Genomic DNA, 27,977 nt, shown 5'->3' on the forward strand with positions numbered 1-27,977 from the left:
GACCGTCATGTGACAATCCAGGATATAATTCCCCAAAATGGCCGCATGTCAGGTAAGCGAGCTCATTTCCAAAAGCCACTTTTTTTCCCCATTACAGCCATTTTTAAGGTTATTTAGCAATTCTTATGCTTCTTATATGATGTCAAATATTGCAATTCAATTGTTCCTACTACATTTGATTTATTCATTCATTTAAAGGGGCTGTTTAACACAAAAAATACCACTAGCTATTTTACCATTGGTAAATTAACAGAACGTTCCAGGCTTTCGAGCGCACCGGTAAATGCCGCACCCACCCAATTTTTGAAGAAATAAATATGTTTACATATATTAGCCATAAGCCGCACATATATACCAGTAGGAACAAATTTGTAAATGTTTATTAACATACCTCAATTGTTCCAAAGGCTGCGACGGTTTAGTAAGTCAGAATTGGTTTAGTTATATTGTAAAACTTCCAAATGTTGCTAGAAGTGATGTATGAAGAACCCTTTTGAGCAGAAACGCTATGGACGGTTATACTTCCGGATCAAAGCACAAAACAGGAAGTAAGTTTTCAACTCTCAGCACCTGCAGTTAGCAAACTCGTCCAAACGATGGCGCCATAGTACAAACAATAACACACATTATCAGTGTCTCTGTGTAATATAGAAACTATTTGTTGTATAAACACCATTATAACCGTTAGCAAAGAAAGATCCACTAATTAGCCACACTGTTTCAAAGCCTCAGGTTTCAAAGCGTTAAAGTATCAATCAATCAATCAATCAATGTTTATTTATATAGCCCTAAATCACAAAAGTCTCAAAGGGCTGTACAAGCCACAACGACATCCTCGGTACAGAGCCCACATAAGCATACTTGCCAACCCTCCTGAATTTTCCGGGAGACTCCCGAAATTCAGCGCATCACCCGAAAACCTCCCGGGACAAATATTCTCCCGAAAATCTCCCGATTTTCAGCCGGAGCTGGAGGCCACGCCCCCTCCAGCTCCATGCGGACCTGAGTGAGGACAGCCTTTTTTCACAACGGGAGGACAACAGGGTGACAAGAACTAAATCATCCAGACTAGAGATAAATTGTATTATTATGTTTATCTTACCTAAAAATAAATATATTTATTAATTTAAAAAAAAAAAAAAAATGTACTATATTTTGCTAAAAACATCAAAATTAATTGTATTTTTATTTGTATTTTTTCTGACTCCTTATTACATCCAGCCATAGAATTATACATTAAAATAAACATATTTGAAATAATTAATTTTAAATGATCATAATAATTCATTTAAAATAACCATATTTAATTATTAAAATAATTGCTTGTTTATCAACAACTTTAGCATTGTATTCATTACATTTTGAAGCTCTCAGAAGCCAAGTTATGTTATATTCCTTAATATTTATTTATGCAAGTTTGAAGTATCAATTATCTAAACACAGTTTTGTTTGCATATTTTCAGGATGTAGATTATATATATATATATATATATATATATTAGAGATGCGCGGTTTGCGGACACAACCACGGATTATCCGCGGGTCGGGCGGTTGAAATAAAAAAAAATTCGATTTTAAATAGATTCAGGCGGGTGGCAGTTAAACCAATTGGTAAATATATATACATAGTTAAATGTTGTTACCCACATACAAAAAACGAGCAGGCACCTGCAGCATATGCCACAACAGAAGAAGAAAAAGAAAAGAGATGGACACTTTTACGGAGCGGAGAAGGGACGCCTCGCCGGGGTCCGGGACCGAGGCCCCTTCCCCCGAGAGGGCCCCACCGGGAGCCGTAGCTGAGGTGATCCGCGAGAAGGGCCCGACGCACGTCCAGGGTCACCACCGCGTCCACCGCACCGACACCCCGCCTCGTCCGCCTTCGCCGCGGCCGGCGTCACGCGCAGCAGGTAAGCAGCTTACCTGCTCGCCACCACCGTGGCCGGGGGCTCGTAACAGGGGTCACTCTGCGCGCTCCGCCCGCGCAGCTTACCTGCCCGCCACCCCCGTTGCCGGGGGCGCGTAACAGAGGTCACTCCGCGCGCAGTGCGCTCACGAAAGGGGTGGGGCTCACCCTGGTGAGCCCAGTGGGCCACTTTTGGTAAGCAGAACTGGCGCTGCGGGATGAACCGAACGCCGGGTTAAGGCGCCCGATGCCGACGCTCATCAGACCCCAGAAAAGGTGTTGGTTGATATAGACAGCAGGACGGTGGCCATGGAAGTCGGAACCCGCTAAGGAGTGTGTAACAACCCACCTGCCGAATCAACTAGCCCTGAAAATGGATGGCGCTGGAGCGTCGGGCCCATACCCGGCCGTCGCCGGCAGCGAGAGCCGCGAGGGCTAGGCCGCGACGAGTAGGATGGCCGCCGCGGTGCGCGCTGAAGCCTCGGGCGCGAGCCCGGGTGGAGCCGCCGCGGGTGCGAGGGACATCGCACCTCCACGCGCTTGGAGGTCCGCTCAGCGCGGCTCCCAGATGATTGCGCACTGGTGTGCGTCTGGGCCGTGACAGCGTGGCACGCATTGAATGTCTCTGCTGCATTGGATCAGTCTCCTTTCTTTAACAGGCAAAAGCTTTATAACCTCACTAATGCCTTGCATCGTCTATATTAGATATATAACAACGGGCGGGTGCGGTTTTGATTAAATGTTAGTTCGGGTGGATGCGGATGGTTGACGACTTTTGTGATGCGGTTGCGGATGAAATAATTGCCTATCCGCGCATCTCTAATATATATATATATATATATATGTATCAAATACTTGACTTGGTGAATTCTAGCTGTCAATATACTCCACCCCTTTTAACCACGCCCCCAACCACACCTCGCCCCACCCCCGACCACGCCTCCCACCCCCCACCTCCCGAAATCGGAGGTGTCAAGGTTGGCAAGTATGCATATAAGGGACGTCGATGTGAATGACTATGAGAAACCGCATATGTGGGTAACCCCCCCTCTCTAGGGGAGACAGAAAGCAATGGATGTCGAGTGACATAATATTGTGAAAGAACAGTCCTTAGTGGATCTAACATAGTAGTGAGAGTCCAGTCCATAGTGGGGCCAGCAGGAGACCATCCCGAGCGGAGACGGGTCAGCAGCGCAGAGATGTCCCCAACCGATGCACAGGCGAGCGGTCCACCCCGGGTCCCAACTCTGGACAGCCAGCACTTCATCCATGGTCACCGGAACCGGAATAACCCGGCGAGGAGGCAGAGGAGAATAGAAAAGAAACAGCAGGTCAACTGGTCTAAAAAGGGGGATCTATTTAAAGGCTAGAGTATACAAATGAGTTTTAAGATGGGACTTAAATGCTTCTACTGAGGTAGCATCTCTAACTGTTACCGGGAGGGCGTTCCAGAGTACTGGAGCCCGAATGGAAAACGCTCTGTAGCCCGCAGACTTTTTATGGGCTCTGGGAATCACTAATAAGCCGGAGTTCTTTGAACGCAGGTTTCTTGCCGGGACATATGGTACAATACAATCGGCAAGATAGGACGGAGCTAGACCGTGTAGTATTTTATATGTAAGTAGTAAAACCTTAAAGTCGCATCTTAAGTGCACAGGAAGCCAGTGCAGGTGAGCCAGTATAGGTATATATATATGTATATATGTATATAAAGGTATATACAGTATAGGCGTAATATGATCAAACTTTCTTGTTCTTGTCAAAAGTCTAGCAGCCGCATTTTGTACCAACTGTAATCTTTTAATGCTAGACATAGGGAGACCCGAAAATAATACGTTACAGTAATCGAGACGAGACGTAACGAACGCATGAATAATGATCTCAGCGTCGCTAGTGGACAAAATGGAACGAATTTTAGCGATATTACGGAGATGAAAGAAGGCCGTTTTAGTAACACTCTTAATGTGTGACTCAAACGAGAGAGTTGGGTCGAAGATAATACCCAGATTCTTTACCGAGTCGCTTTGTGTAATTGTTTGGTTGTCAAATGTTAAGGTGGTATTATTAAATAGATGTCGGTGTTGAGCAGGACCGATAATCAGCATTTCCGTTTTCTTAGTGTTGAGTTGCAAAAAGTTAGCGGACATCCATTGTTTAATTTCATTAAGACACGCCTCCAGCTGACTACAATCCGGCGTGTTGGTCAGCTTTAGGGGCATGTAGAGTTGGGTGTCATCAGCATAACAATAAAATAAAATAAAGTAGCACCGTATAGTCCGGAAAATACGGTATACATCTATATTTTTAAATGTCTCGATCTAAAACACGCATGGAGCGCATGCACTCACACACAAAATCAGTCCCAGAGAAGCAACCCAACAATTTTCAGTCATGTTGTTGTTATGATAGAATAAACATTCAATGATGGCTAACGTTACTAGCTCAACCTTTCCAAGTTGCTATCATTAGCTGACAATAAACATAACTAATGCGTAGGCAATACGTGGGTAGCTTACGTGCTCGAAGCCGGAACAAGGCTGGTTATAATGCCTACAACACTTAAGCAGCCGCGTAACAATTCAAACCGCACTTTTTATATAATTTTGGAAAATATTGCTGTTTGGTTTTGAGCCCTAAAATTGCTACGCAAAGACAAACATGCCAGGTAACACATTTGTCCCAATAAAAGTGCTAATTAGGGCTGACGATTAATTTGGTAATCGATTAATCTGTCGATTATTACTTCGATTAATCTATTAATAAACGGATAAAAGAGACAAACTACATTTCTATCCTTTCCAGTATTTTATTGAAAAAAACCAGCATACTGGCACCATACTTATTTTGATTATTGTTTCTCAGCTGTTTGTACATGTTGCAGTTTATAAATAAAGGTTGTTTTTTTTTAATTATTAAAAAAAAATTGCCTCTGCGCATGCGCATAGCACAGATCCAACGAATCGATGACTAAATTAATCGCCATCTATTTTTATAATCGATTTTAATCGATTCAATCGATTAGTTGTTGCAGCCCTAGTGCTACTTAGCCAATGTTTTTTAAGTATTTTGAATTATTACATGTCTTTGGTTTGTGGAAACAAAAGCACAAACAGGTGTTGTTTTTAAATAAGGAATACATTTATAGTAAATGATAATTTTAGGAACAAATACCATATATGTGATACCATTGGTCTGTGGTACAGCCCCCATTTTACTTTAAACACAAATGTCTTTGGATTCTTATTGTTTGACAAGTCTTGCCTTTTGTACGTTTGAGATGAAAACCCAACTATACACGTACAAAACGTAAATACAAACCCCGTTTCCATATGAGTTGGGAAATTGTGTTAGATGTAAATATAAACGGAATACAATGATTTGCAAGTCATTTTCAACCCATATTCAGTTGAATATGCTATAAAGACAACATATTTGATGTTCAAACTAATAAAACATTTTTTTTTTGCAAACAATCATTAACTTTAGAATTTGATGCCAGCAACACGTGACAAAGAAGTTGGGAAAGGTTGCAATAAATACTGATAAAGTTGAGGAATGCTCATCAAACACTTATTTGGAACATCCCACAGGTGAACAGGCAAATTGGGAACAGGTGGGTGCCATGATTGGGTATAAAAGTAGATTCCATGAAATGCTCAGTCATTCACAAACAAGGATGGGGCGAGGGTCACCACTTTGTCAACAAATTGTTGAACAGTTTAAAAAAAACCTTTCTCAAGCAGCTATTGCAAGGAATTTAGGGATTTCACCATCTACAGTCCGTAATATCATCAAAGGGTTCAGAGAATCTGGAGAAATCACTGCACGTAAGCAGCTAAGCCCGTGACCTTCGATCCCTCAGGCTGTACTGCATCAACAAGCGACATCAGTGTGTAAAGGATATCACCACATGGGCTCAGGAACACTTCAGAAACCCACTGTCAGTAACTACAGTTGGTCGCTACATCTGTAAGTGCAAGTTAAAACTCTCCTATGCAAGGCGAAAACCATTTATCAACAACACCCAGAAACGCCGTCGGCTTCGCTGGGCCTGAGCTCATCTAAGATGGACTGATACAAAGTGGAAATGTGTTCTGTGGTCTGACGAGTCCACATTTCAAATTGTTTTTGGAAACTGTGGACGTTGTGTCCTCCGGACCAAAGAGGAAAAGAACCATCCGGATTGTTATAGGCGCAAAGTTGAAAAGCCAGCATCTGTGATGGTATGGGGGTGTATTAGTGCCCAAGACATGGGTAACTTACACATCTGTGAAGGCGCCATTAATGCTGAAAGGTATATACAGGTTTTGGAGCAACATATGTTGCCATCCAAGCAACGTTACCATGGACGCCCCTGCTTATTTCAGCAAGACAATGCCAAGCCATGTGTTACATCAACGTGGCTTCATAGTAAAAGAGTGCGGGTACTAAACTGGCCTGGCTGTAGTCCATACCTGTCTCCCATTGAAAATGTGTGGCGCATTATGAAGCCTAAAATACCACAACGGAGACCCCCGGACTGTTGAACAACTTAAGCTGTACATCAAGCAAGAATGGGAAAGAATTCCACCTGAGAAGCTTAAAAAATGTGTCTCCTCAGTTCCCAAACGTTTACTGAGTGTTGTTAAAAGGAAAGGCCATGTAACACAGTGGTGAACATGCCCTTTCCCAACTACTTTGGCACGTGTTGCAGCCATGAAATTCTAAGTTAATTATTATTTGCAAAAAAATAATAAAGTTAATGAGTTTGAACATCAAATATGTTGTCTTTGTAGTGCATTCAATTGAATATGGGTTGAAAAAGATTTGCAAATCATTGTATTCCGTTTATATTTACATCTAACACAATTTCCCAACTCATATGGAAACGGGGTTTGTATGATTAGGCCAATTTAGTTTATCTGTTGTAGTTTTTATTAAAAGTGGACTCCGCCGAGGTTTTGTGTCTTTGTGTAGTAAACATCAAACATACATCAAAATAGTTTTTTTATTTCTTTATTCGAACTTAAAAAAGCAAGCTGTTTTTTAAGTGCTACACGTAATTAAGAGGCAATATTTGAGCGCCACTGTGTGGTCACTAATAACATTAACACTTCCATAAGGACATCATCCGAGGCCAGAAAGGCGCACACGTCAGCGACCTATAGAGGATGACACACAACATTGTCTTACATTGTTGTATCTGTATGCAATTAAATTGTTTACAACAAATAAAAGACAGTATCAGTCAATGATCTTGAGAACTTTCCCTGCATTTACTGGGTCGTCCGATGTAAAGGTTCTTGTAAAAAAAGAAAAGAAGAACGTTGCTGACCTGCTGCCTCAACACAAAATGTATGCATTCTACCCAACGGCCACTAGGTGGCAGTAGAATCTCGGCGTATTACGTGAAGAAACATTTTACTTCTGACCTTTTTACCTCAATGTGCTAGGGGTGTAACAATTCATTCTTAAGATTCAACTACATCGATCTGTGCTTTGCAAGTTGGCCTTCCATATGATGTATATCAATCTGGTATCGTTTTTAAAGGTAATCAATCCATTTGATTGATACTAGAAAAGAAAATATCGGATTTAATGAAGGCAGACTTTATATAAAGTTGTTTTTAGCACTTAATAAAGACGTTAAACGGGACTCGAGTCTCTCTGCCCGTCTGTGACGTCATCACCACGCGCCATTAGTCATCAAAACAAATACGGCGGATACCAGAAGAGAAGCAGATAAACAAGAAATGATCAAAGTTTATTTATATAGCCCTTAATCACAAATGTCTCAAAGGGCTGCACATTAGGGCAAGAAAAAACTCAACCCAATGGGAACAACAAAAAACCTTGGAAGGGACTGCAGATGATTAACGACTTAACAACATGTAATTTACATTATTAGTTGTCTTATTCTCATTTTACTGATTTGCAATGTTTTACTACACCTTTACAAATACATTTTCAATTAACCACTCAACAAATAAGTAGTGGGTATTTTATTCTATTTAACAATCAAGCACTCGTATGCAAAAAACAACCCAAAGTGTCCTGGATGAAGATAGTCCACAAGTACATACAAACCCTGTTTCCATATGAGTTGGGAAATTGTGTTAGATGTAAATATAAATGGAATACAATTATTTGCAAATCCTTTTCAAACCATGTTCAATTGAATACACTACAAAGACAAGATATTTGATGTTCAAACTCATAAACTTTATTTATTTTTTTTGCAAATAATAATTAACTTAGAATTTCATGGCTGCGACACGTGTCAAAGTAGTTGGGAAAGGGCGTGTTCACCACTGTGTTACATCACCCCTTCTTTTAACAACACTCAATAAACGATTGTGAACTGAGGAAACTAATTGTTGAAGCTTTGAAAGTGGAATTCTTTCCCATTCTTGTTTTATGTAGAGCTTCAGTCGTTCAACAGTCCGGGGTCTCCGCTGTCGTATTTTACGCTTCATAATGCGTCACACATTTTCGATGGGAGACAGGTCCGGACTGCAGGCGAGCCATGAAAGTACTCGCACTCTTTTTTTACGAAGCCACGCTGTTGTAACACGTGCTGAATGTGGCTTGGCATTGTCTTGCTGAAATGAGCAGGGGCGTCCATGAAAAGACGGCGCTTAGATGGCAGCATATGTTGTTCCAAAACCTGTATGTACCTTTCAGCATTAATGGTGCCTTCACAGATGTGTAAGTTACCCATGCCTTGGGCACTAATGCACCCCCATACCATCACAGATGCTGGCTTTTGAACTTTGCGTCGATAACAGTCTGGATGGTTCGCTTCCCCTTTGGTCTGGATGACACGATGTCAAATATTTCCAAAAACAATTTGAAATGTGGACTCATCAGACCACAGAACACTTTTCCACTTTGCATGAGTCCATCTTAGATGATCTCGGGCCCAGAGAAGCCGGCGGCATTTCTGGGTGTTGTTGATAAATGGCTTTCGCTTTGCATAGTAGAGCTTTAACTGTCAGGCTTGCCCCTGACATTTTGGTTGTGTTATAGTTTTTCCTCTGTGTGTAGTATTTCCTGTCAGCGCTCTTGTTTTGGTTCTGTTTCCTGTTTGTCTCCCTGAGTGCTGTGTCCCCTCAGCTGTGGCTGATTGGCACCTGGCCACACCTGGTGTCAATCAGCCAGCTGCTATTTATACCTGCCCTACCCTCCAGTCACTGCTGGATTATTGTCGTTCCTACCTGTCGTGTCGTGTCAATGTCAGTGTAGCTGTATGCGGTAGCGGTAAACTATATTCTGTAGCTGTTTGTAGCTTACTGTCTTTTTGTTCCTAGTCCCTGTTTGCTGGATCCCTGTTCCCTGTTTCCAGTTTGTCCTCCTAGTTCCTGGTTTGTGTTTTTTGTCTTTATTTCATGGACATTAAATCATGTTTTCCCGCACAATGCCTTCCGCCTTCTCTGCATCTTGGGGTTCGTGTCCTACAAATCCTGACATAATAATCCAGCCTAGTACGAACCTCGCGGAGATTTTCTTGGCGGAGAGGCTTAACAAAGCGTTATCATTGATGGCCGAATCCAAAAAAAGCTTTGCCTCGTTTTGCAATCCCTCCCACCCATCCCTGTCCTTTGTTGGCTTCTCGGGGGACGTCTGGGATCCGTCCCTTGAGGGGGGGGGCTATGAGTGGCTGTGCAGTTAGGGAGGCACAGCTACTTCTCGCCCCAGTGGGTCTGCAAAAGACGGCGCCATCATCTCAAGTGGGTCTGCAACAAACGCCACCATCATTTCCGGTGGGCCGGCAGACGCCACCATCATCTCCGGTGGGTCTGCAACCTACGGCGCCACCATGCACTCCGGTGGGCCGGCAGACGCCACCATGCACTCCGGTGGGCCGGCAGACGCCACCATGCACTCCGGTGGGCGGGCAGACGCCACCATGCACTCCGGTGGGCCGGCAGACGCCACCATGCACTCCGGTGGGTCTACAATCCACGGCGCCACCATGCACTCCGGTGGGTCTACAATCCACGGCGCCACCATGCATTCCGGTGGGTCTACAATCCACGGCGCCACCATGCACTCCGGTGGGTCTACAATCCACGGCGCCACCATCCTCTCCGGTGTGTCTACAATCCACGGCACCACCATCCTCTCCGGTGGGCCAGCAGAGGGCGCCACCACCATCCTCTCCGGTGGGCCAGCAGAGGGCACCACCACCATCGTCTCCGGTGGGCCAGCAGAGGGCGCCACCACCATCGTCTCCGGTGGGCCAGCAGAGGGCGCCACCACCATCGTCTCCGGTGGGCCAGCAGCAGAGGGCGCCACCATCCTCGTCTCTGGTGGGCCAGCAGCAGAGGGCGCCACCATCCTCGTCTCCGGTGGGCCAGCAGCAGAGGGCGCCACCATCCTCGTCTCCGGTGGGCCAGCAGCAGAGGGCGCCACCATCCTCGTCTCCGGTGGGCCAGCAGCAGAGGGCGCCACCATCCTCGTCTCCGGTGGGCCAGCAGCAGAGGGCGCCACCATCGTCGTCTCCTGTGGGCCAGCAGCACAGGGCGCCACCATCGTCGTCTCCGGTGGGCCAGCAGCAGAGGGCGCCACCATCGTCGTCTCCGGTGGGCCAGCAGCAGAGGGCGCCACCATCGTCGTCTCCGGTGGGCCAGCAGCAGAGGGCGCCACCATCGTCGTCTCCGGTGGGCCAGCAGCAGAGGGCGCCACCATCGTCGTCTCCGGTGGGCCAGCAGCAGAGGGCGCCACCATCGTCGTCTCCGGTGGGCCAGCAGCAGAGGGCGCCACCATCGTCGTCTCCGGTGGGCCAGGTGCAGAGGGCGCCACCATCGTCGTCTCCGGTGGGCCAGCAGCAGAGGGCGCCACCATCGTCGTCTCCGGTGGGCCAGCAGCAGAGGGCGCCACCATCCTCGTCTCCGGTGGGCCAGCAGAGGGCGCCACCATCGTCTCCGGTGGGTACTCCCACGCCGGCGGACGAGCCGCCTCGCCAATTGCGGCGGCGTTCAACTCGCCGTCACCACCTAACTCTTCCCCGCTGGTTGCGGAGACACTTGGCCTGGTGGCCCACCTCCTTGTCCTCCCTCCACCCTCCCGTGACTGTGGACTTTTTTTTTTTTTTTTGGCAGGTGGGGGGATTTTCTAGAACGTCTGGTATCCGTTTTAGGAAGGGAGGCTACTGTCAGGCTTGCCCCTGACAGTTTGGTTGTGTTATAGTTTTTCCTCTGTGTGTAGTATTTCCTGTCAGCGCTCTTGTTTTGGTTCTTTTTCCTGTTTGTCTCCCTGAGTGCTGTGTCCCCTCAGCTGTGGCTGATTGGCACCTGGCCACACCTGGTGTCAATCAGCCAGCTGCTATTTATACCTGCCCTACCCTCCAGTCACTGCTGGATTATTGTCGTTCCTACCTGTCGTGTCGATGTCAGTGTAGCTGTATGCGGTAGCGGTAAGCTATATTCTGTAGCTGTTTGTAGCTTACTGTCTTTTTGTTCCTAGTCCCTGTTTGCTGGATCCCTGTTCCCTGTTTCCAGTTTGTCCTCCTAGTTCCTGGTTTGTGTTTTTTGTCTTTATTTCATGGACATTAAATCATGTTTTCCCGCACAATGCCTTCCGCCTTTTCTGCATCTTGGGGTTCGTCACCAACAAACTCTGACATTAACTTGCACTTACAGATGTAGCGACCAACTGTATTTAGTGACAGTGGTTTTCTGAAGTGTTCCTGAGCCCATGTGGTGATATCCTTTAGAGATTGATGTCGGTTTTTGATACAGTGCCGTCTGAGGGATCGAAGGTCACGGTCATTCAATGTTGGTTTCCGGCCATGCCGCTTACGTGGAGTGATTTCTCCAGATTCTCTGAACCTTTTGATGATATTATGGACTGTAGATGTTGAAATCCCTAAATTTCTTGCAATTGCACTTTGAGAAACGTTGTTCTTAAACTGTTTGACTATTTGCTCATGCAGTTGTGGACAAAGGGGTGTACCTCGCCCCATCCTTCCTTGTGAAAGACTGAGCATTTTTTGGGAAGCTGTTTTTATACCCAATCATGGCACCCACCTGTTCCCAATTAGCCTGCACACCTGTGGGATGTTCCAAATAAGTGTTTGATGAGCATTCCTCAACTTTATCAGTATTTATTGCCACCTTTCCCAACTTCTTTGTCACGTGTTGCTGGCATCAAATTCTAAAGTTAACGATTATTTGCAAAAAAAAAAAGTTTATCAGTTTGAACATCAAATATGTTGTCTTTGTAGCATATTCAAATGAATATGGGTTGAAAATGATTTGCAAATCATTGTATTCCGTATATATTTATATCTAACACAATTTCCCAATTCATATGGAAACAGGGTTTGTATGTAACTTTTAATTTAAATGTGCAAGTCAAACAAAGAGCCCATGGCATATATTGTTATAAAACAAATATCAAAAACAACCAACAAGCCTCATCTAATATCAATTAAAGTTTAAATTGTCTTGATTGTTCTCTGTAAGTCTCATCAGTTAGCAAATTTGCTGGTGAAGTCTTTAAAGTCCAATTGCCAGCTGAGCTGACTTTCAGTTGTAAGTCTTGCAAGGCTATTTAGCTTCTCTTGGCTTGTTGTGGCTCTGAGATAGTTCTTAACTAGTTTTCAGTTAGACGCCATTTTCTCCACCTGCAACAATCGCAGGTAATGTTATAATATGAAAAGTCAGTGTAAAACCCTTTAAAATTCTAAGTAGTTTTTACTTTGTTGTTGTCAGCTATTTAGTTGTATTTTATATTGCTACGAAAACACATCTTTAAACATTTACCTTTTTTGCATTTAGGCTATTCATATGTCCCACTAATTACACATGTTACAAGACTGCATTGAACACATGATAACGTAACTGACTTTCATCAGGTGCTTACAATTAGCAATTTTGGTAATTATTCAGTAATTATTCTTTACTGAGTATAACTTGAATGTGGCATATTACAATTCAATGCAGCCTCTGAAGGAATGGGCGCTAGAGCTGCAGCTATCAAATAATTTAGTAATCGAGTATTCTATCGAATATCCCGATCGATTAATCGAGTAATCGAATAAATAATTTTTTGGCTTAATTAAGGTTTAACTATACATGTTAAGATGTGCCCTCAATTATTGCGTTTGGCCTAATTTTCTTTTTTTTCCTAAACGGCTTTTTTGATTTTCATTATTGAAGGCTGACACGCACATCTGAAATGCATCCGTGGTTGATGTTGCCAATTTGTGTGTGGTAATAAAAACAAGTGCGCTCACAGCCCTTTGTGCTGTGTGGTGTGACAGCATAAACAAAGTTCTTGTCTCTCGTGCGTTTTTAATGATTATTATAGGTGCTGTTTAAATGTTGATTTCTCTACGCAAATCCCCTGAGTGGTTTTCAACCTGCCAATACATAAACAATATAAAAAGACGAACCACTTAATAATTTTAACAACAGTTTTAAATTTTAAGAATGCAATACAGTTCATTGCATGCAAAATAGTAATCAATGTTCATTTTGCCAACATAACGTGTTTGAGATGAAAATACATTTTATATATGTATATATATATATATATATATATATATATATTAGTTCAACATTAATATTCCTTGAGAAAGTTAAAATAAAAATGTATTCTTAGTATCAAAAATAAAACAATAAGAACAGTTTTCATTATATCAAACATAAAAAATGGATTTCTGATTTTAAAGATGTTAAAAAACGCTTGAAAGATGCGGCTAATGAGGTCACCGTTGTAGCCTTCAAAGCCTCTAAACAACTTCAAAACCCTCCATCAACATAATAAATCATGCCTCTCACCTGGAAAGTTGATGGCTGAGGACGTATTCCGACAAGTTGGGACACTTTGACAGCCATGTAGGACCCGGAACTGGCGAGAATAACACAAACCCCCTCACCCCATTTCTTTGCAAGGATTGTGAGTCATTCTTCATCTAAATGGGAATATATGAACATCCCAGCAGTCTGCAACCTAATTACAGCAAACCTTGTACAGTAAGAGATGTTTTATTATGTTTGTTGGCTTTCATAAAGTCTGCAGTGAGCAGAAATCTGTGATGAAGGGGAAAAAAGCCAACATCGTGTTGCGTTTTGCGTATGCTAAAAATGATCCAAATACGTAAATATTAAATGTAATTATAAATGTGCCTATTACCATGACATATGTACTTACATCATGTATATGAACCCCTAATGGAGGTGTTAGGATGTTTTTAAGTGCTTTATAGGCAGAATTGAGCGACTCTCATGGGCGTAAGAGGACTTTTGATCGCATGTATTTAATATTTAGAATACATTAAAAAAAAAAATTCCATTATCATGTCTTTCAAATGGTTGTGAACGATAGGCAAAATTCCCCCAAAAAGTGCAGTTCCCCTTTAAAGTAGCCATATATAATAATTTCATGTCAAGTCATCATGAAATGGCCCTGATATGTGCCTTGGCATTAATAAATCATGTTATTTTCAAATACCTCTATAACTGATAACAGTAGTTCAGCCGGGATATACTTGTTTCAAAATTAGATTTACACCCCCAAAATCTTGTTATTGTTTTCATTTCGATGTCCCGCCCTCCACCGTTTGACCAATTAGAAAGTCTGTGTGCGTGTTACATCTAGGTTGCCAGTTATGCACCGCCATCTTTGTCTAGCGACTGCCGCTGGTAAAGTTACTAAACATGTCAGACCTTAGTAAATATAAATGGCGTAATAACGATTCTCAACTTATTCATGACAAAGCCAGGAACAAAACGAGGATTTGTATCGGGGATACCTTTGCAAGATGGAGACCATTGAAGGCAGAGAAGATTTTTTTCATCTGACGCCAAACTTGCTCATTTCCTCCTTGATAGGTAAGTCAGGCATTTACTTTTTTTTTTTATTACTTGTAATAAATGGAAAGGGACATTTGGTATGTAAACTATATTGTCCAATACAGTCTATGATCGTGTCTAACTAAGCTAGTATGTCCGTGCAACGGATGCTTAGTGTGAAAGTGCATAGCTCCTAGTGTAATGCTTAGATAGATAGATAGATAGGTCTTTATTGTCATTGCACAAGTACAACAAAACTTTGTTTTCAGCACAAACCCGTTCAAGATTAGACAAAACAAACAGTGTACAGGGTTACAGAACCGGAACGCTAATAAGGCGCCCCGTAAAAAGATGGGGAAAAAGGTAAAACGCTGGGGAAGTTTGAGTAAAAAAAATACAATCTAGACTGGGGAAAAAACCTCCATAGCAAAGCACATATACTGTACATACATCTCGAGATATCTAGCAACAGAGGGAAGGGAGTGCAGGGTCATGATGGTAGGCCGCAGCTCTCAGGCGCTGACCATCCATTCATCACCCCTATGGGATTTGCGTCGAGGGCGTTGGGTTGGGGGGTGTGGGGTGTCTATGTGTGGTGTATATTTTTGTGGATGCATGTTTGTGTGTGTGTAAACCCGTAGTGTGTCTCTGTTCCGCGGCCTTGATGTTTGTGCAGTCGCTAGTCCAAAGTCAACAACAACAGGTGTGTGTCCATGAGAGACAAGACGGGAGTTTGTTGTGTCTTCGCTGCACTGTCCTTCGGGAGAGTCTCGAAGCCAGGGAAACAATCCAAGTTAGAATGTTTTGTATGCGAGTGAAAATAAAATTTGCTTTTCACTCTAAATTGTCTATGACTGGTCCTCAAAAACTGCGGGGCAGACAGTCCGATGTGATCCAAAATCACAATAGTGTCCACAGTTCTTCCCGCATCCTCCAATCATTTGTGGCAGCTTTGGGGTACTTTGAAGACTGCCAGCAACTTCCAATTTGTCGACAAACCAGAGCAACGCTTACTCCAATCAGCAGATGTCCTGTTGTCATAATTCCAAATAGGTGGAAATCGTTATGTCCTCGACAGAAAAGGGTTGCCAGGCACGCGGCACTCCTTCTTCTCCCAAGAGTCCGTCGTTTGTCCAGCAACAACCGCTTCGTCACGACAACAGGTTCCCCCAAACCCAAGATCTTGTCAATTTCGTTGAGGCCAGTTAAATAGTTCCAATGTTTCAATTTGGAGAGCTGTGCAAAAAGAGGCAACAAGAAAGTTAAGACAAGACAAAGAAGCAAGCAGGAGAGATAAGGGAGAGGAAAGGGGAGCGTCCACCCTCGATGAGTGCCTGAGAGAAAATAAATAAATAAATAAAAATGCTTAGCATGCAAGCCCGGTCAAATGACACATCGACATACAGGCTAACTGGGGAAATGTATGCCTGTTAGCCTTTGTGTCGATGTGTATTCGAACTGACCGGGCAATATGTATTTTCGACAAATAAAACCTATGTGGATATGGTTAGCGTCAGTGCCTATTTCGTTCTCAATATGCTGATCGCTGTAGAAATGGGTTCCAACTATGAAGATCTGTTGCCCGGATTATGTTTTGTCTTAGTTTAAGACTCCTTTAGTTCTGTTTCAGCACCCCTGGGTTTGTGTTTCTTGGTTGTCGTGGGTGATGATTATTTTCACCTGCCTCTGATTAGTGTTCAGGACGCTCACCTGCTCCCGGGCATTAATCAGAGAGCTATTTATTCCGGCCTTTCGCCACACTCGGTCTTGTTTCCTTCGTGCAACATTACATTTGTCAACCATGTTTTTGATTCCTGTGCTAAGTTTCGCCTTAGCTCCCCGTGCTATCGGCACGCTTGCTTTGTTTTGTTTGTTGGTACGTTGACTGATTTGCATCTTGGAAGAACGACCCGCACATAAACATGCGACCAAAACAAAACACGGCTGGCATCATGGCAATGTGAAACGTCAGCCAAATCGCATGATAAAATAATTCCTCATTGCATATTGTGGACTACATGTACCAAGTTATATGGCAACTGAAAGGTTTGAAAAAGTAGCCTATATGCATACCTTGGTAAAATGTCTCCTCTTTAGTTTTGGGTGTACATTAGGCTGCTAAGCATGCTCTACTTATTTTCACCAGTATAACCATTGCTAGCGTTGGTTGTAGTTTGTTTTAGTCTTTGTTTTCTGATAGTACTGACAAAAACCACATGATTGCCATTTGTTGTGATATTGTACGCAGGCATGACGTACTTCTTCCTGACAATAGCCTAATTTCAGTGTAAAATGTGTTGGTTAGAGATTTGTTATTGACAAAATGCTTGTCTATTCAGTTGTTATGGTCCCAGCACCTCAACCCCTTGTAAGTGGCAGTGGATGTTTGGAGTTCCTTGTAGTAGCCCAGTCGATCGAGCTGGATTCGGCTGCGTATCTGGCAAACTCAGTCAGGGAGAGGGGACTACAGAATTTTGACCATGATTGCAGTACCATTTCTGGCCAGATTATTACATATGGCTCCTTTAAAAGAAATAAAACAACTATAAAACTTGCATGATGAAAAATAAATAGAATACCAACAATAATAATAACATATATACGCTTTATCAATAGTGTGGGTATTTTTAGACTTACTAGTTGAGCTTGGCAAGGCGATATGGGCCACAAGGAACGAAAAGGTGGTTAAAAAAGGCGACCAATCATAGAGGGACGGAAGTGTGCTGTCAGAACGTGTTCCTGCCAAACTGGTTAGGTATTAATAGAACATGTGGAATAATAACATTACAACGTGATACACAGACTCTACTGTGGATGATTCCTGAAGAAGAACGTCAAAACCAGAAGCATTGTCATTGCAATATAAGATACGGTTGCAGGCGCGCTGGCTACTGCCTTACAATATTAACAAATAGGCATTTTAAAGTTTTTACACATTTAGTGCTTTTTAGACATCGAAGCACTAACTTTCGCATCCGTATTATTATCTGTGTACATTTAGCGTTGATACAAAAACTAATTGTTAATCTTTTTAACTGCACAATGTTGGTAAAGCATTGAATAAAGAAACAAAAAGTAAATACAAGGTGAAACTTTAGCATTGTTATAAGCTGTAAACATTCAGCATTCATACAAACTAATTGTTGATCTTTTTTTTAATGACGTAATGTTTTTTAAAACAATAAGTAAAGAAAAAAAAAGAAAAACAGGGAACAGTGGGTGGGGCGAATATTCCTTAAAACCGGTATTTGGGTGGTGGTGGTGGTGGTGGGGGGGGGGATGGTTACAGTGAAAACTTCTCAGCCCAGGTGATTTCCCATTCAAGCATGAATTGGCATTATTAGCTCAGGCGGAGCATTAATAACAGAGCCTCCACATTTCATTGTTCATTTTTTCTGTGTGCTGTTTGCAAGTCAAGATAGTGTTCGTCACTTTTGTCTTTCTCTGCGGATTAAAATTATATTTTTATTTTGTAATGACATATCATGAACTTGTGTTTATGTTTGCTTCTAGGGGTGCAAATGCACAGCGTGGTGTCTGGTAAGCCCTCTTTTTTTTATAAGTTTATAAACATTATTCATAAATCCTCTTTGTTCCTGCACTTATTTGACTTCTGTGAGTTTCTATTATTAATATTGTTCTAATTATTGTGTTATTCAATCTCATTATTGATTAATAGTAATATTTTTTTAAATGTTTTATTCTTTACTTTAGCACTCCACAACATTTAATCAGTCATTTATTTCACATTAACATTTTTTTTTACTTTGAACTAAGATGAATCTCTTCATTGTTTTCATATTTATTGTTAGTGCGTCTGCCTCACAATACGAAGGTGCTGAGTAGTCTTGGGTTCAATCCCGGGCTCGGGATCTTTCTGTGTGGAGTTTGCATGTTCTCCCCGTGACTGCGTGGGTTCCCTCCGGGTACTCCGGCTTCCTCCCACTTCCAAAGACATGCACCTGGGGATAGGTTGATTGGCAACACTAAATTGGCCCTAGTGTGTGGATGTGAGTGTGAATGTTGTCTGTCTATCTGTGTTGGCCCTGCGATGAGGTGGCGACTTGTCCAGGGTGTACCCCGCCTTCCGCCCGATTGTAGCTGAGATAGGCTCCAGCGCCCCCCACGACACCGAAGGGAATAAGCGGTAGAAAATGGATGGATGGATGTTGTTCAACGGTGATAAAATTCTCTCACTTTCTTATTATCTTGTAGTTTAACGGTGTCTGAAATATATCAATGTTATTATTTTGTTTTACCATTTGTTTAAACTTTCAATGAGATGTATTCAAATGAAAGGTTTATACCAAAAAAACTGATCCGTTAATTTTATTTAACCGTAAAATTAAATAAAAGTAGTTATTTGTCTCTGTTAAAAAATCTGTTGAGATATATATATATATATATATATATATATATATATATATATATATATATATATATATATATATATCATACTTTCCAACCCTCCCGGATTTTCCGGGAGACTCCCGAAATTCAGCGCCTCTCCCGAAAACCTCCCGTGACAAATTTTCTCCCGAAATTCAGGCGGACTCAGGTCCATGAGGACCTGAGTCCGCTAACCCACAATATAACCAGCATACCTGCCCAATCACGTTATAACTGTAGAATGATGGAGGGCGAGTTCTTGGTTTCTTATGTGGGTTTATTGTTAGGCAGTTTCATTAACGTCCTCCAAGCGCGGCAACAACACACAACAACAGCAGTCACGTTTTTGTATACCGTAAAGCAGTTCGTCTGCCGTAAACAGCAATGTTGTGACACTCTTAAACAGGACAATACTGCCATCTAGTGCATTTGATGAAAGCACTTTTCTGCGTGCCACACATCAATGCATCATCAGAGTTCAGCATGGTTAGAAAAATAGTGACAGAGAATAGAACAAGGATGGACAATTCAACCCTTAACTCAACAATGAGTAGATGAGTGTTATGTGTGTGTATATGTGTAAATAAATGAACACTGAAATTCAAGTATTTATTTTATATATGTATATATATATATATATATATATGAAATACTTGACTTGGTGAATTCTAGCTGTAAATATACTCCTCCCCTCTTAACCACGCCCCTAACCACGCCCCCGCCCCACCCCTGACCACGCCCCACCCCCACCCCCCGAAATCGGAGGTCTCAAGGTTGGCAAGTATGATATATATATATATATATATATATATATATATATATATATATATATATATATATATATATATATATAAGTTATACAGCTTGGCAGAGACCTAACAATTCAATACGTTCCAATAAAGTTCCAGAAGCAGATGAATACATTCAGAACCTTTAATGTTGTTGGCATTAAATTGGTTTTCTTTGTTCGTTTTTTCTTTTAAAAAGACTTATCTTTTCCAAGGCTTGTAAAATAACGAACACTGACTTCCTGGTATCGTCAAACGCAGAAGTGGTAGAAACTATTCAAGTGTAGTAACATCATCTCGCTACATAGTGTCAGTAAGCGTCTACATCAAATGTGCAGAACGGGTTGTGTACAAATTTGTTTTACTTGAAACTATTCAACCCCCGTTGTAGAAAAACATGTTTTTTTAAATGTACAAACTGCCTATAAAAAAGTTAGTGATAATATTATTGCGTTGTATTTTTCATAGAACACCATTTGACCCTTGACTGTGATATCTGGCAGTGTTTTATGTTCACATTAGAACAACAAAAAATAAAAAATAATCTTGTTGTTTTGTTCTTCTTTCAGTGATTCACACACTGAAGTATTTCCTCACTGTGTCCTCTCAAGTTCCAAACTTCCCAGAGTTTGTGAGTGTTGGTTATGTTGATGACGTTCAGATTGTTCGCTATGACAGCAACAGCAGGAAAGCTGAAGCCAAACAGGACTGGATGAACAAAATCACAGCAGAGGATCCAAAATACTGGGAGAGACAAACAGAGATCGGTGTCTTTAATGAGTTTGCCATCAAAAACGACATTGAAGTTCTTAAGAAGCGTTATAACCAAACTGAAGGTTTGTTTATGTTGAACTTTCTACTACTCAAATATATTTGATGTACTCTCTTAATACTGTAGTAAAACACATATTACTGCACTGATACTTGTCTCTGTCCATCCCATAATAACCTAACAAAATACTGTGTGTGTGTCACTCTGCTTTACAACACTTTGTGTGTCTCAGGTGTTCACATTGTCCAGAAGATGTCTGGATGTGAATGGAATGATGAGACCGATGAAGTGAAAGGTTGGAATCAGTTAAGTTATGATGGAGAAGATTTCCTATCATTGGACATGAAGACATGGACATGGACCGCATCAAGACATCAAGCTTTCCCCTCCAAACTCAAGTGGGACCAGGACAAACTTCTACTGGACTACATAAAGTATTACTACACTGAGGAATGTTCTTTTTACTTGAAGAAGTATGTGAACTATGGGAAGGAGGTCCTAATGAGAACAGGTATTAGCACACCTTTTAACTTGTTCGCACTCCCCCTATAGGAACATTACTAACATTACACTCTGTCTCTTTATACTCTTTCTCTCCATCCACACCTTCTCCCCACGTTGTCTTCTGTTCACACGTGACATCACTTCCTGTGCAGAGCTTCCAGAGGTGTTCCTCCTCCAGAAGACGCCGTCCTCTCCGGTCAGCTGCATGGCGACAGGTTTCTATCCCGACGCTGCCGACCTGTTTTGGAGGAAAGACGGCGAGCAGATCTCCGAGGACGTGGAGCACGGAGAGATACTCCCCAACCCTGACGGGACCTTCCAGATGTCGGTGCACCTGAAAGTGGAGGTGACGGCCGACGTGGAGGGCAAATACGAATGTGTGTTTCGGCTGTCTGGCGTCAAGGAGGACTTGGTCACCAAGCTGGAGAGAAGAAGCATCCTGAGCAACGCAAGCCATGAAGGTGAGAAATACACTTTTAGTTGGAGATGTTTCCCATCAAAAGTCCACGTGTCACCATTCTTGGTCCATGTCACCATGACAACGCTTGATGTTTGTATGCAAAGTTCATTGATAATGAACAATACCAATAAGTTACCTCTATTATCAACAATACAGTTGTTCAAATGCAACAATACATATACGTAATGATAACTAGAGATACGAAATAATGCAGAAAAATGGAGGGGAAGAAAGAGAAGCAACCTATATTAACCTTGTAGATTGTTATAGTAACAATAGGTTAAGCTTTGTCAGTGTGCCATGTGTTACCCAGTTTACCCTAGGGCAACAACGTTAATATAAGTTTGATGAAACGTGATTATGTGTATGAGTGTATGTATGTATGTATGTATGTATATGTACTTGTATATGTACAGTATGTGTATATGTATGTTTGTACAGTGAATGTTTATGTAGTGTATGTGTATGTTTGTACAGTGAATGTATATGTAGTGTATGTGTATGTTTGTACAGTGAATGTATATGTACAGTATGTGTATGTTTGTACAGTGAATGTATATGTAGTGTATGTGTATGTTTGTACAGTGAATGTATATGTACAGTATGTGTATGTTTGTACAGTGAATGTATATGTACAGTATGTGTATGTTTGTACAGTGAATGTATATGTACAGTATGTGTATGTTTGTACAGTGAATGTATATGTACAGTATGTGTATGTTTGTACAGTGAATGTATATGTACAGTATGTGTATGTGTATGTTTGTACAGTGAATGTATATGTACAGTATGTGTATGTGTATGTTTGTACAGTTAATGTGCGTGTGGATGTACGAACTCAGCATGAATTAAAGGGAATGTTGTTTGTCACTCCACGTGTGCTTTTTGCTCTCAACAGACAACTTGAGCTTCACCCTCAGTGCCACGGCAGCGGTCGTCGCTGTGGCGGCCCTCCTGGCGGCCATCACCATGGTCAGGTGTCACAGAAACAGACCAGGTGAGGGACACAAATGTCCTCTGTCTTCTTCTACATAGAAACACAGCGTGACGTGAGGAAAAAGTCCATTTCACCTTGTTTGTCTTTCATTTCATTCCATTACGATCCAGCTGGTAAGTAAAACATCTTTTCTTTGAGCCGCACAAAACAAAGCCGTCGTGAAGCATCACTCATATAAAGATCTGGGGCCGTTTTTATCAAGCGTCTTAGAATTACTCCTAAGAAGTCTGCTAAGAGTTGACTTATGAGTAAAGAAATTCTTCGCTGAAAGCTGCACTTAAAAGTTAGTTATCAAGCGTCTTATTCACACTTTCAGCGAAGTGTAGGACTGAATCTTAAGTGTCACACTCAGAGCTGAATTACGATGTGCCGTAAACAGAATTTTAGGTGACGTCATTTCTGTGTCCATAGAAATGACCAATCACGGAAGGGAATCCCTTGTCTAAGAATAAAGAAACATCTTAGAAATATTTAAGTGGACAATGGGAGTGTATATTTTGACAATAAACTACAAAATAATACAAAACAAACAAACAATATTGGCAATGAATCAAAAATAAATGTTTCCTTTTCTTTCCAATTCATTTTCCCAGTGGCGAGATATCGAAGCATTGTGATGACCTTTAGTTCTGCTGTGAAAGCTCTGCTGCGTGCTGTTGCTGATGAGATGACGCCCCTTATTATTAAATCTGTGACAAAAATAATTCCCGCTCTGTCTAAACGATACCGTTTGATCAGCTGCTCGTCATCAAACAAAGCCAGGACATCCGTCCGCTCCCTGAACGTTCGCGCACGTCTCTCTCGCCTCAGTGCCATCCCACGCTGGCAACTCCTAACCACTTAGGACACCTCTGAAGAAGTATGAAAAATATACAACAAATTGTGTACAAAGTTACAGGACAGCTCTGCAATTATGGTGTTTATTGAAACACGAGTGTTTCAGGTGAAACCCTTCCTCCTCTAGCTTTTTGTACACATTTTAAAAATATATATACAGTATATTTTTACTTATTATACTTATTTTTACTTATTTAATCCATTTGGGGTTTTTTCAAATGCCACATTGCAGATAGCGTAGTCACTTGTTGTAATGGTTTTTTAGCATGTAAATCTATTTCCACTGTTTTATCATCTATAATAAAACTCTCTCTCTCTCTCTCTCTCTCTCTCTCTCTCTCTCTCTCTCTCTCTCTCTCTCTCTCTCTCTCTCTCTCTCTCTCTCTCTCTCTCTCTCTCTCTCTCTCTCTCTCTCTCTCTCTCTCTCTCTCTCTCTCTCTCTCTCTCTCTCTCTCTCTCTCTCTCTCTCTCTCTCTCTCTCTCTCTCTCTATATATATATATATATATATATATATATATATATATACATACATATATATACACACATACATATATATATATAAATATATACATACACACACATACATACAGTATATACACACATACCGGTACATATATATACTGTGTATATACTGTATATATATATATATATACACACACATACATATATATATATATATATATATATATATATATATATACATACATACACATCTATATATATATATATATATATATATATATATATATATATAAAATACTCAAACTACTGCATATAATGTGGATATATTGTCTATGCACTTTAATGAACTACTGTCTGTACTAAAACTATAACTTGTCCATTTGTCAGACTAATCATTATTTCATTATATTATTGTTTTTAATAATACAGTACTTGAAGGAGATGATATCATCAGTGACCCCGTGCAGTACCAGTTGGGGATGTCACCAGTGACCACGTGCAGTACCTTGTGGAGATGATATTCAGGGGCGCCGCTAGGGATTTTGGGCCCCATGAAAATAATCCTTACAGGGCCCCCAACACAGTGTTATTATTTTTTCTGTTTTTATAATTTCATCATCATTAGGGGCCTCTCTGGGCCCCCCTCCATCATGGGCCCCTAGAATCCGTCTCCTTTACCCCCCCTTTTCGGCGCCCCTGATGATATCACCAGTGACCTCATGCAGTATCTGCAAGTACTTGAGGGAACAGATATCATCAGTGATGCCATGCAGAACCTGATGGAGATGATATCACCAGTCAACCAATGAAGGATCTGCCAGTACTTGAGGGAACAGATATCATCAGTGATGCCATGCAGAACCTGATGGAGATGATATCACCAGTGAACCAATGAAGGATCTGCCAGTACTTGATGGAGACGATATCATCAGTAATGCCATTCAGTACCTGACGGAGATGATATCATCAGTGAACTCATACAGTACCAGTGGACTTAAATCAGTCATCCATTTGCAAACACATGCATTATTTCATTCCCGGTATGACGTACCATAAAACCTTTCAACTATTTAAAAAAAAAAGTATCCTCCAGTTTGTAGCCATCATAAGCCATATTTTCAGAGGATGTGCATTTTTAGATAGATAGATAGTACTTTATTGACTCCTTCAGGAGAGTTCCCTCAGGAAAATTCAAATTTACAGCAGTTTTTAAAGAGAGGAGTATTGGTATTATAATTATAATGAAACTTTTTCAAAACAGATTACATGTTACAAAAAAAAACATTTTTGGTTGCATTGAGATGGCCTGAAAATGTCTTTTTAAAAATGGATTCTTAAAAAAAAAAAAGATTTTAGAAAATTGTGAATCGAATTACAACCGGGATGAATAAGAATCGTGATTCAGATGTGAATTGATTTTTTAATTATTATTATGTGAAAGAAACAAAACTGTCTCGGTTCAGATGTATTTAAAAAAAAAAAAAAAAAAAAGACCACATAAGTTGTATTTAATGCTCTTGTAATCGTGGCTTGTGCAGCCCTTTGAGACACTCGTGATTTAGGGCTATATAAGTAAACGTTGATTGATTGATAATACAATTGGCAGAAGGTGAGATGGAGAGAATGTGGATAGAGGAGGGAAAGAGAACAGGGTGAAGGCAAAAGTGGCCACATTATTCACCTCTGTATTTGTCACATCCTGGTTTCGGCCCTGTTTGCCTTTGTCCTCGCAGCTCGCCAGGACGGTGCGGAGATCTCCAGAAGCGAGACGCAGCCGCCGGCACACGGTGAGTTGGCTCACATGGACTGTTTGCACCTCCATGACTTTGTGTGAAGACGATGTTCAACTTGGATTCATGCCCTTTTCCAATCAAAATCAAAATCAAGCTTTATTTCTACAGCACTTTTCATAACACTGGCAAACTGCTGTACATAAAGAAAAAAAATAGATGATGAGAAGAAAACACGCGCACACTTAACACTATTGATAGTAACATTAACACAATTGATAGTAACATTAACACAATTGATAGTAACATTAACACAATTGATAGTAACAATGCAAAAACAAAACATGGCACTGAAGATTTAAGGAAAAAGGCCATATTTGAGGCGTCTACACTGGAGAATAACTACAATGAATGCCATCTAAAAATAGTATAAACATGATAAAATATATGTAAAAAATGAAATGTATGTATGGGGGTGAGGTTGGGAGAGTGGCCGTGCCAGCAACCTGAGGGTTCCTGGTTCCATCCCCACCTTCTACCAACCTCGTCACGTTCGTTGGTTGAAAAGCGCTATACAAGTACAACCCATTTACCATTTATGTACCATAAATATAACTAACAGAGAAAATTATAGTAGCATGTTTTAATAATCAAGATAGAAAACAACACAATAAAATACAAAACAAAAGAGTTTAAGATGATCACTAAAAAGCCTAATTAAAAATGTGTGTTTTAGCCTTTTTTTTAAATTTAATTTCAACGCTCTCCGGCAAGCTGTTCCACAGGTGGGGGCCATAGTGGCTAAATGCCGCCTCACCGTGGGCCTTTGCTCTGGCATTTGGTAAAGCTAAAAGGCCAGGGCCAGAGGGCCTCAGGATCTGCGAGGGGGTTCATACGGTAAAAATCAGGTCAGACAAGAAGGTGCAAGGGCCATAAAGACGCATGAAAACTAATAATTGAACTTTAAAATCGACCCTGAAGAGGACTGGGATGGGAATCAGCACCTCCAAGTCCGAGTCCATGGTTCTCGCCCGTAAAAGGGTGGAGTGCCATCTCCGGGTTACGGAGGAGACCCTGCCCAAAGTGGAGGAGTTCAAGTACCTCGGAGTCTTGTTCACGAGTGAGGGAAGAGTGGATCGTGAGATCGACAGGCGGATCGGTGCGGCGTCTTCAGTAATGCGGACGCTGTATCGATCCGTTGTGGTGAAGAAGGAGCTGAGCCGGAAGGCAAAGCTCTCAATATACCGGTCGATCTACGTTCCCATCCTCACCTATGGTCATGAGCTTTGGGTTTGGGTTATGACCGAAAGGACAAGATTACGGGTACAAGCGGCCGAAATGAGTTTCCTCCACTGGGTGGCGGGGCTCTCCCTTAGAGATAGGGTGAGAAGCTCTGCCATCCGGGGGGAGCTCAAACTAAAGCCGCTGCTCCTCCACATGGAGAGGAGCCAGATGAGGTGGTTCGGGCATCTGGTCAGGATGCCACCCGAACGCCTCCCTAGGGAGGTGTTTAGGGCACGTCCGACCAGTAGGAGGCCACGGGGAAGACTATGTCTCCCGGCTGGCCTGGGAACGCCTCGGGATCCCCCGGGAAGAGCTGTACGTAGTGGCTGGGGAAAGGCACATCTGGGCTTCCCTGCTTAGGCTGCTGCCCCCGCGACCCGACCTCGGATAAGCGGAAGAAGATGGATGGATGGATGAAGAGGACGGGGAGCCAAAGCAGCGACTTTACAACTGGTGTAATGTGCACCTGCCTCCTGGTCCTCGTCAGCACGCGTGCAGCTAAGTTTTGTAATCATTTAGACTTCTGATAATCTTTTAGGGAGGCTCTGTTTTCAAGATGATACAAAAATATATATTTTTGTAATATTTTTAATGTGTGGGATAAAAAGTCAGCTCGGAGTCAAAAATCACACCCGGATTTTTTAATAGTGTTGGTTAAAAATCTTGTAATTTTGGTGAAAGTTTCTCCCCCTGGTCTTCAGGGTCTGAAACTAAAAAGTGGTTGAGCTGTAGAAAATTCACCGCCATCCATGACTTGATGTCTACAATGCAGTTTGTCGGGAATGTGCTGAGTCATCTTCTTCCTCCAGGATGCTTTGTGCACTGGAACACAGAGAGATGTCTCCATCACTGAGGGAAGTCATCACACTTGGAGATGAGACGGAGATGTGCTTTCTTCTTCATGCGATTGCTCCTCACGTTATACCATATATTCTTCTTTGGCTGTTTTTGGCTTAGAAAAGGTGTTAGGCTCAAATGTTGGTCGCTATGAAATCATTCGGGAATCGCCTTGACACCTCAAGGATTTCTTCTTCTTTCTTTTTTTTTAAATCACCGCTGCTTAT

At 41.8% G+C, this 27,977-nt stretch overlaps 1 protein-coding gene across 6 annotated transcripts; it reads left to right on the top strand.

Annotated features, from left to right (window-relative positions):
• Window positions 1-16: 16 nt before the first annotated feature.
• LOC133577291 (major histocompatibility complex class I-related gene protein-like) lies at window positions 17-27,964 on the top strand. 6 transcript variants are annotated; one of them, XR_009811712.2, is made up of 9 exons: window positions 38-52; window positions 14,619-14,727; window positions 18,202-18,228; window positions 20,435-20,701; window positions 20,870-21,148; window positions 21,294-21,602; window positions 22,500-22,598; window positions 24,329-25,686; window positions 27,723-27,964. XR_009811712.2 is itself a non-coding variant. In XM_061930978.2 (8 exons), exons 2-8 carry the CDS (start codon window positions 14,658-14,660, stop codon window positions 24,415-24,417), a joined length of 1,140 nt encoding a protein of 379 aa, XP_061786962.2. In that variant the 5' UTR covers window positions 17-52; window positions 14,615-14,657; the 3' UTR covers window positions 24,418-27,481. The 6 variants fall into 6 exon arrangements, 5 of the variants coding, with proteins under 5 accessions (XP_061786962.2, XP_072768648.1, XP_061786964.2 ...); XM_061930978.2 differs by lacking the exon at window positions 27,723-27,964 and having other exon boundaries at window positions 17-52; window positions 14,615-14,727; window positions 24,329-27,481; XM_061930977.2 differs by lacking the exon at window positions 27,723-27,964 and having other exon boundaries at window positions 24,329-27,481.
• Window positions 27,965-27,977: the final 13 nt, after the last annotated feature.

Source organism: Nerophis lumbriciformis, linkage group LG37, assembly GCF_033978685.3.
Source record: "Nerophis lumbriciformis linkage group LG37, RoL_Nlum_v2.1, whole genome shotgun sequence".
NCBI classification, from domain to species: Eukaryota; Metazoa; Chordata; class Actinopteri; order Syngnathiformes; family Syngnathidae; genus Nerophis; species Nerophis lumbriciformis.